Genomic DNA, 12,903 nt, shown 5'->3' on the forward strand with positions numbered 1-12,903 from the left:
GTCAGTGATTGCATGGCATCAATCTGAGACTGACTCACAGCACAGTGAGTCTGAAACGCAGCAGTCTGAGAATTTATGCCAGCAACCACTGACTGCATCACATCACAAAGGCCTTGTGTGGCATCAGCCTGTGATGTGATAGCTGCTGCCACGTCAACCATGGCATGTGCCATCATCTCTGGCTCTCCACTGTCACTCGTTGAGTTCATCTCCCTCTGTAAGCGAGCAAGGATAGGATTGTTGGGCTGCTGAGAGGAGAGGCACGTGCAATGCTTGAGCAGGCCTCCGCCAACCTCAGAGAAAGTGTATCCATGCTCTGCGGGACTATTTTCAATGCACCCATAAGCTCGTGGTATATTTGCTTGGACTCCCTGGACATAACCTGCAAGTCCAGGTCCACATCTGAGTATCTGGGAGCAGGACTCCTGGGCCGATTCACCCTCCGGGGAGCTGGCCCCCGAGCTTCCTCTCGTGCTCGGTGTTGCTGCAGGCCACTGGGGCCAGGAGCCTCAGGAACGTCGGCTCTTCCACTAACGTGGTGTCCACACTCGGTCCTGCTGATGGTGGGTCCCATTCAGTGGTCACACTTTGGTCCCCCTGCTCCTTGTCTCTGCCGTCATTCGAACTCGATGGCTCACGGGTAGGCTGCTGCGCTTCTGGCTCATCATCTGTAAGCACAAAGCAACACAACTGTGGTTAGCAGCAGAGGAGGGGGCAGGAAGGGAAGAAGGAAGTGGCATTGGACATTTATATGTAAAGGGGGTAAGGCATGTGGTGTCAAGGGTAAAGGGTCTCAGATAAAACGCCAAGGGTATTAACATACTGTCACTATCCCCAGTGGGCTCGGCTGCACCCACCGCTACCGCACCAACTGGTATGCCCATGAGGGCGAACGCTCGCTCCTCCACCTCAGTGAGGTCCTGGAGGTCAGGCTCCCCTCCTCTGGTGCGCCTCTGTTCGCGCCAGTTTTGACTGTAATAACAAACAAAAGGTGTGTGAGTGAGCAGCTCACCCTGTGCCACATATGCCTTCCATAGTAGAGTAGCACCAGCTGTGTGGAAGTGTGCAGATCTACATTTGAATGTGCGTGACTGCACAGAGTGGCTGTGTCAACGGTGGGATTAGGTGAGAAACAACTAAGCTGAAGGATGAGGCTAAAGTGGTGCATAACAAGAGTGAAATGGTAGTGCAAGGAGGGGTCAGGCTGAGTAGGGAAGAAGGTAAGTGTAGCTTGAATGGCCAGGTCATGGCTGCTGATCTGCGCCTGAACTTTTATGGTGTCTTCACCAAGGAAGAGCATGGCTTGGTACACAGAGAAGGAGCAGGTACTGCAAAGATTTGACATGGTGAGAGACAATGAGGTTCACATTATGGCACTGCAACGTTAATGGAAGGGGTACTCACCCTCATGACCCTAATGAGGTCATTGAACTTTTTGCAACATTGTGTCGCAGTTCTGGCCACAGTGTTCCTCCCTCCACAGCTTCCTGAATATTCGAGGAACAGGCCTCCTTCCAGTGGAAGGTTGGAGAACATTCCAGTGCCTCTCCACTGCCTCCACCAATGCGTCCATGGCTGTGGCCAAGAAGCAGTGGGCTTGATGATGACCTCTCTCCTCCTCCATTTTCCCGCTCGGAGCAGACTAAGAAGTTGGAGCTGCGCATGCGCACACTTATCTTAGCACGCCTTGAAGATTCGCCTGTCCACAGAATGTATGCTGACCTTCGCACCCAAGCGCATTCCTTCTGGAAATTTACCAGAGATTTTCGGTTCCACCTCCCTAAGGAAATTGTGAAATGACTGATTTAGCGCTCCCTTTCCCTCTTGGGGCACAGAAACCTAATTTTGAGGTAGACGGTGCAAACTTTTAAGGAGCAGTATTGTTACTGCCTCAACAGGATTAACACCTCAAAATGGGCGATACTGAATTTCTAGCCCAAAGAATTCATATGAATGCAGTTACCAAAATCTACCAACAGTCGCAATTAACAGATTTTGTTTTGAAGACATCAATGGAAGATGAAAATTTAGATGATCAAGTGGATAGTTTGGGTTTCCTCAAACAGTAGACATCGATATATATGTCTGAGTATCAAACTCAACCATGCAGGTCATCTAATCAAGGCTCGATTCCCCGATCCATTCTCAACCCTTTTTATTCCTCAACAAACTGTTCTTTGGCATTATCATCCACAAGTATGGAGTTAGATTCCACATGCACGGATGACATCCAACTTTACTTTTCCATCATCAGGCTCAATTCCACAATTGTTATTATGCTGTCCAACTACTCTTCAAAAATGAATTCCCAGATAAATCAGAACTTCCTTCAGCTAAATCAGGAAGACAAAAGCCATCCTCTTCAGCTCGCGCCAGAACATTCATACCTTAATCACTGATTCCAGTTGCCTTCCCTGCTACTTCTCAGATTGAAGTGTCTTGTTCAATCCAGAGTTGAGATTCAAACCGCACATCTGATTCATCACCAAAACCATCTACTTCCATTTCCGGCACATCAGCCACCTATCTCCTATCACGTGCACACTGCTGCTGAAATTATCATTCATACCTTTAAGACACCTCAAGTTTGATGTCTCCAATGTTCTGCTTGCCAGTTATCCAGCTCTGTCCTGCATAAATCCCAACTTAACCAGAATACTTCCAAACGTCTCCTATCCCATGCAAAGTCTACATGCCTTTACATCCTTGCTGACCTGCTTTGATGCCTCTATAGCCAGTGCATTAACTTCAAAATATTTACCATCTATTTCAAATTCCTCTTTATTTGTGCTGAGTTAGCTGATCTCAGCCAGGATGACACTAAAGGCACTACAATTTGCATAAGTGAACCTGGGTTTTGGGAGGGGAAAATGAGCTAAAATTCCAAATCCCGATCAGTGTCCTGTGACACCTGTTGCAAAGTGCATGCAAGTGGATGCCAGGCAAGGACAGGAACAAGCTGCCAACACTCACTAAGCTCATAGATAAGTAACAGCTACTTGGGTGATATACTGGAGGGCAACCAATATCTGTGAAATTGTGCCATAACACAAGTCTGTACCTTCAAGACATAAATCTAAAAGGGAGGAATGGAAAACTCACTTGTACCCAAAAGACTCATGCTGTATTGCAATCACTTTAGTTCCATGATCAAACATTTGTAGTACTTTATTTAACAAAATGATAGGCTGAAAGGATTTAACTTTGATATTCCAATCTGTGTTACATAGTAGTTTTATTAAAAACATTTAAGACACGCATACAAAGCAGCTGATCTATTGAGGGTTTAATCTCCACAACTATTACAACAGAATATAAAAATTAACATTTAAGAACCACAGAATTGCTTTTTAAACAAGAATAAAAACCAACCTGGTTCCAATTTTTAGTGTACAGGGGGTATAACGAATTCTCTGCATATTTCTGGATGCTATCAGCATTCGATATTACATATCGGTGTCGGTTTGGTAAATGTTCCACACATCCAATAAAAATACAGATTTTTAAAACCCAGAAAGTAAAGTTTACGCTTTAACATATTAATGGTTGAATCATATATACCATTACCTTTAAGCGTTTGTATTGCTTCACTGTGATTGCTTCAGATGAATCTCCCGCAACAGTCCTCTGCATTACTGTCTTAGGAGTACAGATAGGCTCTTCAGTTTCTGAAGATGATGCACTCTCCAATGTGACCTTCACTGGGTTGCTAGCCTGCACTCAAAAAATTAACAATTCAACCTAAATATTCATCTTACTGAAAATAATTATTTATAATACATCACCAGAGTACAGGTGGTAAGGAAGAAGGACCGACATTCTGGTATTCTATTTTAGAAAGACCAATTTTATTTCATTAGTCTGGGTGGATTTAAACTCGGCAACAGAAGTGAAAGGATGACACTTTATTTACCTACTGTATCACCCAGTCACGTTATGTGAAATTGATCAAACGAGGAAAATTAAATATGCAAGCTTTTTAATTTCCAAAAATATTTTGTTTCAATACTTCATCTTAGTCTGGTTAGTGAAAATGTTGAAGAATCCACTTTAAAAAATGTCAACTTACAAGAGTAGTTCAATAAATTAGCACACAGTTCTCCTTACAACCATAGTCCAAATCCAATCCAAAGTGATGAAACTTCTCTCTGCTGGCTGTTAGCATCAAGGTTGCAATTAAGGAATATTGATATGACAGAGTAAAGGGAGTTTTGCTCTGTATCTGGGTGGCTATACCCAACTCAAATTGCTTCAATCAGGTTGTTCCTAGTAGCAAGGCCAACTCTTTACTGGATACAAGCTCAAAGCAAATTAGCAACTGCTGGAAATGCTAATATGATGGATCATGTTTACCCTTTTTATCATGTTATCAAACAGACGATTAAGATAAAGGTTTGATATGTAAAAGTGGAACAAATGAAAGCTGGAGTTCCTTTGATGAGTAGAGAGGTTAAAATGAAAATGTGACTCAAAAAAGGCATATGGCACATCTAGGACTAATAATACGGAAGCAAATCAAGTAAAGGAGACCGCATCGTGAGCAGCGAATGTAGTATACTAGGTTGGAAGAGTAAATTGCAGTCTCACCAGGAAGGAGTGTTAAGGTTCCCCAATGGTGGCACGGCAGGATGTGAACGGGCAGGTACTGCATTTCCTGCACTTGCATGGGAGTGTGCTAGGGAAGGAGAGCAGGTATTAGGGGTCACAGAGGAGTGGACCACGATGTCATGTTGGAACGGTCCTTTTGGAATGTTGAAAAGGGAGCTAATTACAACCTCAAAAAACTAACAGATTTGTCCAAATGATTTCCCTTTCATGAATCCATGTTGACTCTGCCCAATCCTATAATTATTTTCTAAATGCCCTGTTACCATGTCCTTAATAATAGATTCCAGCATTTTCCCGACTACTGATGTCAGGCTAATTGGTCTGTAGTTCCCCGTTTTCTCTCTCCCTCCTTTCTTAAATAGCGAGATTACATTTGCTACCTTCCAATCTGCGGAAACCTTTCTAGAATCTATGGAATTTTGGAAGATGACAACCAATGCATCCACTATCTCTATAGCCACCTCTTTCAAAACCCTAGCATGTAGGCCATCAGGTCCAGGGGATTTATCGGCTTTCAGTTCCATTAATTTCTCCAGTACTATTTTTTTTAATGAATACTAATTTCTTTCAGTTCCTCATTCTCGCTAGACTCTTGGTTCTCCGCTATTTCGGGGCGGTTTCTTGCATCTTCTTCCATGAAGACAGACACAAAGTATTTGTTTAATTTCTTTAAAGAGCAGAGGTGAGGGCAAAAGTTTGGGAAATAGGATGGATAGAGCCAAGGACCCTGTCTATTATGGTTGAGGGAATCTCGGCTCAGAAAAAAGGAGGACATTTCAGAAACTCTGGTGTGGAAGATGATGGAGAAACTGGGAGAAGGGAATGGAGTCCTTACGGGAAGCCGGGGGGGAGGAAGTATAATAAAGGGAGTTATCGGAGTCAGTGGACTTGCAGTATACGTCAATGAATAGTCTATCCCCAGAGATGGAGATAGGTAAGTAAAGGAAGGGAAGAGTCAGAAATGGACTATGTAAAGATGGTAATTGGAAGCAAAATTAATGAGAGAGCAGAAAGCATGACTGTCACAGTCATCAATGTAACAGAAAAAGAGATCAGGGAGGGACCGCAGTTGGGCTGGAAACAAATAGTGTTCAACATATCCTATAAAAAAGATGGGCACAGCAAGGACCAATGGTCCATCTTGTTTTTTCCTTAGGGTGCACAGCCAAGAAACAGTGGCTAGGACTCATTCAGGTTTCCAAAGCGATGTCTTTTATCTTGAGGAAGGAAACGGAGTTAAAGGAAAAATTGTTCTGGAGAGAATACTTTCGGCCTGGCGGTAGATGGTAATGGTAGTGCTGGATACGAACTGGTTGGGCTGCTGTTCAAGGAAGAAGAGGAGCGTCCACATGCTGTCCTGGTGGGGGATGGAGGTGTCAGAGGACTGTATGTCCATTGTGAATGGAGGACATCAGAGACAGAAAATTGTAATTGAAGAGTCATGGATAAAGGTGGGTAGCGACTGTAGCAGAGGAGAACAAAGAGTTGAGATAACAGGAAGGAAGGGATCTGGTAACAGAGCCTGTACATGGGACGAGGACTATTGTTCAGGTGGATGTTGGACAGGTTGGGCTGAACAGTCTATTTTCAGAGTTATAATTCCGATGTAACCACAATGAATCTGAATGTGAACACACCACTGACATATCACCAGTTTTACAAACAGCTTTACCAAGACATCATATTGCTCATTATGGATATTTAGTCACATAAATAGCCCTAAATATAAACACAAGTACATTTCTTTCTTTTTAAATACATTGATGCACATAATTCAGGCTATAATATACTTCGTTGAACTTAAATTTTAATGTTTATAACACAAGGTTCAGTTAGTGGACAATTGGGCTGGGTCCTCAAATTTGCCAACAATTAAGAACATAAGAAATAGGAGCAGGAGTAGGCCATATGGCCCCTTGAGCCTGCTCCGCCATTTAATATGATCATGGCTGATCCGATCATGGACTCAGTTCCACTTTCCTGCCCGCTCCCCATAACTCCTTATTCTCTATCGGTTAAGAAACGGTCTATCTCGGTCTTAAATTTATGCAATGACCCAGCTTCCACAGCTCTCTGAGGCAGCGAATTCCACAGATTTACAACCCTCAGAAGAAATTCCTCATCTCAGTTTTAAATGGGCGGTCCCTTATTCTAAGATTATGCCCCTAGTTCTAGTTTCCCCTATCAGTGGAAACATCCTCTCTGCATCCACCTTGTCAAGCCCCCTCATAATCCTATACGTTTCAACATGATCACCTTTTATTCTTCTGAATTCCGATTAGTAGAGGCCCAACCTTCTCAACCTTTCCAAATCTCTGGAATCAACCGAGTGAACCTTCTCTGAACTACCTCCAAAGCAAGTATTTCTGCTGGAAGCATAGCGAGGTGATACTTCCATCCACCGATGCGACTCAGCACTAACCCCACCATATTTCAGAGTCAACCTAATTTGCCTATTGTGGTCCGGTTCCCGTCAGTATTGAGGGGAGATAATGGTTCCCATTGCGGAAGTTGGATACCTGCTTCAGCTTACAAAAGGCCATTTTGCCTTTCAGTCGATAAACTAGTTAATGTTTCCCCGGAATGTGGAAAATCTGTCGCTGTGGAAGACTTCATCGATCAATTAAAGAACTACCTTGGTCCTTTAAAATTTAAAACCACTTCAGTTGTCCCCGGTATTGCTGGATACCTACAAAAATGATAGAAAATATGACATAAAATGTCACTATCATTATGGCCGTAGTTGAATTTAGCCATTTCCACCACCAAACATCACTCTTGGCAGAAAAACCAGAAGTAGCTGGAATTGGTGGGAGCTGCCATAACAGCTCTCTGGTCAATTTTCTGTCCCCACTTGCCATAAGACCACATAATGCTCTAGGATCATCCTGGAGAGCAAAAGTGACTCCCGGCTTCTTTTTTCCACGAACCACCAACTCCCTCAGCCCTTCTCCCTTAGGAACATAAGAAATAGGAACAAGAGTAGGCCATTTGACCACTCAAGCCTGCTCCGCCATTTAATAAGATCATGGCTGATCTGAGCATGGACTCAGTTCCACTTCCCTGCCCGCTCCCCATAATCCTTTATTCCCTTATCGTACAAAAATCTGTCTATCTCTGCCTTAAATATATTCAATGACCCAGCCTCAACAGCTCTCTGGAGCAGAGAATTCCATAGATTTACAACCCTCTAAGAAGAGTATCCTCCTCATCTCAGTTTTAAATGGGTGGCTCCTTATTCTGAGACGATGCCTCCTAGTTTTAGTTTCCCCACTCTCATCTTGAACAAGTGCAAAGAGCTTGCAGACTTCTGTCACTAAGATTGAAAGCATTCAGCTGTTTCCTCTCTTCTTCCCCTTGCCCCACCAAGCCAAACTTCTCCAAACTTTCCCCATCTGAGCCCTGAACCCATACATTTCCGTAGTTTTTCTCAGATCTCCCCATATGCTCCTTTCAAGTTCATGTTGTGCCGGAGACCCATCTCCTGCTCACTTAACCCTATTTCCATTAAACTGCAGACTTTCCAACTTCCTTTCGTGGCCCCCATGCCAACTGACATTGTATAGTTCCCTTTCTTCAGATACTGCCCACCACTTTTCCTACATTACAACAGTGACTATACACCAAAAAGTATTTCATTTACTGTAAAGCGCTTTGAGACGTTCAGTGGTCATGAAAGATGCTATATAAATGCAAGTCTTTCTTTCAAAACCACCATCATCTCCTCCTCAAAAAATTCACCCTTGACCATTCTGTCCTTGCAAACTACCACCGCTTCATGAATCGCCTTTCCTCTCCCAAATCCTTAAACATGTCGTCACATGTAGTAGTCATGGCAATAGGCAGTAGTCATGGGGGATTTTAACCTACATATCGATTGGTCAACTCAAATCGCACGGGGTAGCCTGGAGGAGGAATTCAAAGAATGCATACGGGATTGTTTCTTCGAACAGTATGTTACAGAACCTACAAGGGAGCAAGCTATCTTAGATCTGGTCCTGTGTAATGAGACAGGAAAAATAAACGATCTCCTAGTAAAAGATCCTCTTGGAATGAGTGATCACAGCATGGTTGAATTTGTAATACAGATTGAGGGTGAGGAAGTTGTGTCAGAAACGAGCGTACTATGCTTAAACAAAGGGGACGACAGCGGGATGAGGGCAGAGTTGGCTAAAGTAGACTGGAAACACAGACTAAACGGTGGCACAATTGAGGAACAGTGGAGGACTTTTAAAGGAACTCTTTCATAGTGCGCAACAAAAATATATTCCAGTGAAAAAGAAGGGTGGTAAGAGAAGGGATAACCAGCCGTGGATAACCAAGGAAATAAAGGAGAGTATCAAATCAAAGACCAATGCGTATAAGGTGGCCAAGGTTAGTGGGAAACTAGAAGATTGGGAAAATTTTAAACAACAGCAAAGAATGACTAAGAAAGCAATAAAGAAAGGAAAGATAGATTACGAAGGTAAACTTGCGCAAACCATAAAAACAGATAGCAAAAGCTTTTACAGATATATAAAACGGAAAAGAGTGACTAAAGTAAATGTTCGTCCCTTAGAAGATGAGAAGGGGGATTTAATAATGGGAAATGTGGAAATGGCTGAGACTTTAAACAATTATTTTGCTTCGGTCTTCACAGTGGTAGACACAAAAACCATACCACAAATTGCTGGTCACGGGAATGTGGGAAGGGAGGACCTTGAGACAATCACTATCACTAGGGGGGTAGTGCTGGACAGGCTAATGGGACTCAAGGTAGACAAGTCCCCTGGTCCTGATGATATGCATCCCAGGGTATTAAAAGAGATGGCGGAAGTTATAGCAGGTGCATTCGTTATAATCTACCAAAATTCTCTGGACTCTGGGGAGGTACCAGCGGATTGGAAAGCAGCTAATGTAACGCCTCTGTTTAAAAAAAGGGGGCAGGCAAAAGGCAGGTAACTATAGGCCGGTTAGTTTAACATCTGTAGTGGGGAAAATGCTTGAAACTATTAAGGAAGAAATAGCGGGACATCTAGATAGGAATAGTGCAATCAAGCAGACGCAGCATGGATTCATGAGGGGGAAATCATGTTTAACTAATTTACTGGAATTCTTTGAGGATATAACGAGCATGGTGGATGGAGGTGTACCGATGGATGTGGCGTATTTAGATTTCCAAAAGGCATTCGATAAGGTGCCACACAAAAGGTTACTGCAGAAGATAGAGGTATGCGGAGTCAGAGGAAATGTATTAGCATGGATAGAGAATTGGCTGGCGAACAGAAAGCAGAGTTGGGATAAATGGGTCCTTTCCGGGTTGGAAATCGGTGGTTAGTGGTGTGCCACAGGGATCGGTGCTGGGACCACAACAGTTTACAATATACATAGATGACCTGGAAGAGGGGATAGAGTGTAGTGTAACAAAATTTGCAGATGACACAAAGATTAGTGGAAAAGTGGGCTGTGTAGAGGACACAGAGAGGCTGAAAAGAGATTTAGATAGGTTAAGCGAATGGGCTAAGGTTTGGCAGATGGAATACAATGTCGGAAAGTGTGAGGTCATCCACCTTGGGAAAAAAAAACAGTAAAAGGGAATATTATTTGAATGGGGAGAAATTACAACATGCTGCGGTGCAGAGGGACCTGGGGGTCCTTGTGCATGAATCCCAAAAAGTTAGTTTGCAGGGGCAGCAGGTAATCAGGAAGGCGAATGGAATGTTGGCCTTCATTGCGAGAGAGATGGAGTACAAAAGCAGGGAGGTCCTGCTGCAACTGTACAGGGTATTGGTGAGGCCGCATCTGGAGTACTGCGTGCAGTTTTGGTCACCTTATTTAAGGAAGGATAAGTATATCTTAGCTTTGGAGGGGGTACAGAGACGATTCACAAGGCTGATTCCGGAGATGAGGGGGTTACCTTATGATGGTAGATTGAGTCGACTGGGTCTTTACTCGTTGGAGTTCAGAAGGATGAAGGGTGATCTTATAGAAACATTTAAAATAATGAAAGGGATAGACAAGATAGAGGCAGAGAGGTTGTTTCCACTGGTCGGGGAGACTAGAACTAGGGGGCACAGCCTCAAAATACGGGGGAGCCAATTTAAAACCGAGTTGAGAAGGAATTTCTTCTCCCAGAGGGTTGTGAATCTGTGGAATTAACTGCCCAAGGAAGCAGTTGAGGCTAGCTCATTGAATGTATTCAAGTCACAGATAGATAGATTTTTAACCAATAAGGGAATTAAGGGTTACGGGGAGAGGGCGGGTAAGTGGAGCGGAGTCCACGGCCAGATCAGCCATGATCTTATTGAATGGCGGAGCAGGCTCGAGGGGCTAGATGGCCTACTCCTGTTCCTAATTCTTATGTTCTTATGTTCTTATGTCACCTCCCAAATCGCTGCCCATCTTTCTTGCAACACTGCATGAATCTCTCATCAGGTTTCTGTCCTGACACAGTACCGAAATGGCACGAATCAAAGACACAAATTACATCCTCTATGACTGGTGCATTATCCCTCCTTGTCCTCTCCGCAGCCTTTAACACAGTCCACTAACACCATCGTCATCCAAATCCTTTCTTCTGTTTTCCAGTTGGACACCCCTCGCTTGGTTCCACTCTTACTTATCCAATCAAGTAATGGCTTCTCCTTCTGCTGATGTTCCATTACCTCCAAAGATCTTTCCCTCCGCCACCTCCTCTTCCTTATTTAAAAGCTGCTCATTGATGACTTCAATCAAAGACATGAGGTCAACTTTTACACATATGCGGATGACACCCAGTTCTACCTCTCCACTCCCTATCTCAATCCCTGCATCTCCACTGTTTCTGTATGACACCTAGTCTTGGATGAGCTACAATTTCCTTCAGCTTAACATCGGAAAGATCGATGCCTTCAATTCCATACCTTCACCACTGATTCCATTCCCCTCTCTGGCCACCATCTCAGGCAGAACCTTAATGTCCCATTCAATCCCAAGCTGAATTTTCAACCGCATATCCTCTCCATCACAAGGACCACTTACTTCCTCCTCCATAACATCCCCCACTTCAGCCCATCTGCTTCTGAAATTGTCATTCATCCCGTTGTCACCTCCAGACTGAACTATTCCTATGCTGTCCTGGGCAGCCTCCCAACCGTTACACCCCGTAAACCAGCTCATCCAAAACACTGCTGCCCAAATCCTATCGCACACCAAGTCCCACTCATTCATCATCCCTGTACTCACTGACCCACATTGATTCTCAGCCCTCCCCAGAAGCCTCAAATTTAAAAATTTTACCTTTGTGTTTATCTCCCTTCATGTCCTTACCCCTCCCTATTTCTATAATTTCCTCTAGCCTTACAAAGCCCCTCCCCCCCCCACAAAAAAACTTTCCATTCCTCTGACTTTGGTCTTTTTTGCATCCCCTCCTTTCATTGTCCACCATTGGTGGCTGTACCTTCAGCTGTCTACACCCCACATTGATTTTTCCTTATGCCTCTGTAAAGAGCCTTGGGACATGTTTCTACATTAAAGGCACTATATCAATCCAATGCTGTTCATTGTGATCCAATGGTACTTTGATATTTTGGACATGTAAAATAAAGCGTTCGTGATGAGCATATGCATGTTTCAGTGACATCCTGCATGAGAGTTTCAACACATTGTTTGCTGTGGTTAGTTCTGTTAGTTTTGATGATCTGAATTTAAAATGGTTGTTCGGGACACAATAGAAAGTCAACCATCGTTATAATAATTTTTCAAAATAATTTATCGTTGTACCATTACCTGAACATCCCTAATTTGGAGTGGTGACCCTAGATGAATACCCCTGTTAACAATAATAAAAAAACTATTACCAAATATGTAAGTTATTGGACAAACAGACCTACCACACCAAATTTTCACATTAATTATGTCAATAACAAAAAGCATCTTCATCTCTCCTGAAGACACCAATGCTGGTTAGTTCTTCCAGCCATGGATCCTGGTTAGCCAGCAGTGCTTCACCCAAGCAGTAATTCTTCATACAGGTGCCACGGTCTGAATCCGGAACTCCTTGATGGGAGTCATAGCTGATGGGAGTCGTCCGGAATCCAGAATTATTGTCCGAAAACCGACATTTTTGAGGCAAAACCCAAAATCTGGCACAGATTCGGCCAAGGATTCCAGATTTCAGACAAGAAAATCAAGCCTGAAATCTGGAATCCTTGATCGAATCCGTGCCACATTTTGGGTTTGCCAGATTTGGGACCTCGCAGCTCAAAACCCAGCTCGGATTCGGTCGAGGATTCTGGATTTCAAACTATTTACTTTCTTGTCTGAAATCCTGAAAAC

The 12,903-nt window shown here is 43.5% G+C and overlaps 1 protein-coding gene across 2 annotated transcripts in view; it reads right to left on the minus strand.

Annotated features, from left to right (window-relative positions):
- Nucleotides 1-12,903, minus strand: part of cep78 (centrosomal protein 78) — a 126,369-nt gene that overhangs the window by 16,853 nt on the left and 96,613 nt on the right. For both annotated transcript variants that reach the window (XM_070882609.1, XM_070882600.1), the window contains exons 11-12: nucleotides 12,355-12,397; nucleotides 3,568-3,714 (exon numbers count right to left, since the gene is read on the minus strand). In XM_070882609.1, the coding sequence (XP_070738710.1) occupies nucleotides 3,568-3,714; nucleotides 12,355-12,397 (190 nt within the window). The remainder of the gene's footprint in view (nucleotides 1-3,567; nucleotides 3,715-12,354; nucleotides 12,398-12,903) is intronic.

This window comes from Pristiophorus japonicus, chromosome 1 (genome assembly GCF_044704955.1).
Source record: "Pristiophorus japonicus isolate sPriJap1 chromosome 1, sPriJap1.hap1, whole genome shotgun sequence".
NCBI classification, from domain to species: Eukaryota; Metazoa; Chordata; class Chondrichthyes; family Pristiophoridae; genus Pristiophorus; species Pristiophorus japonicus.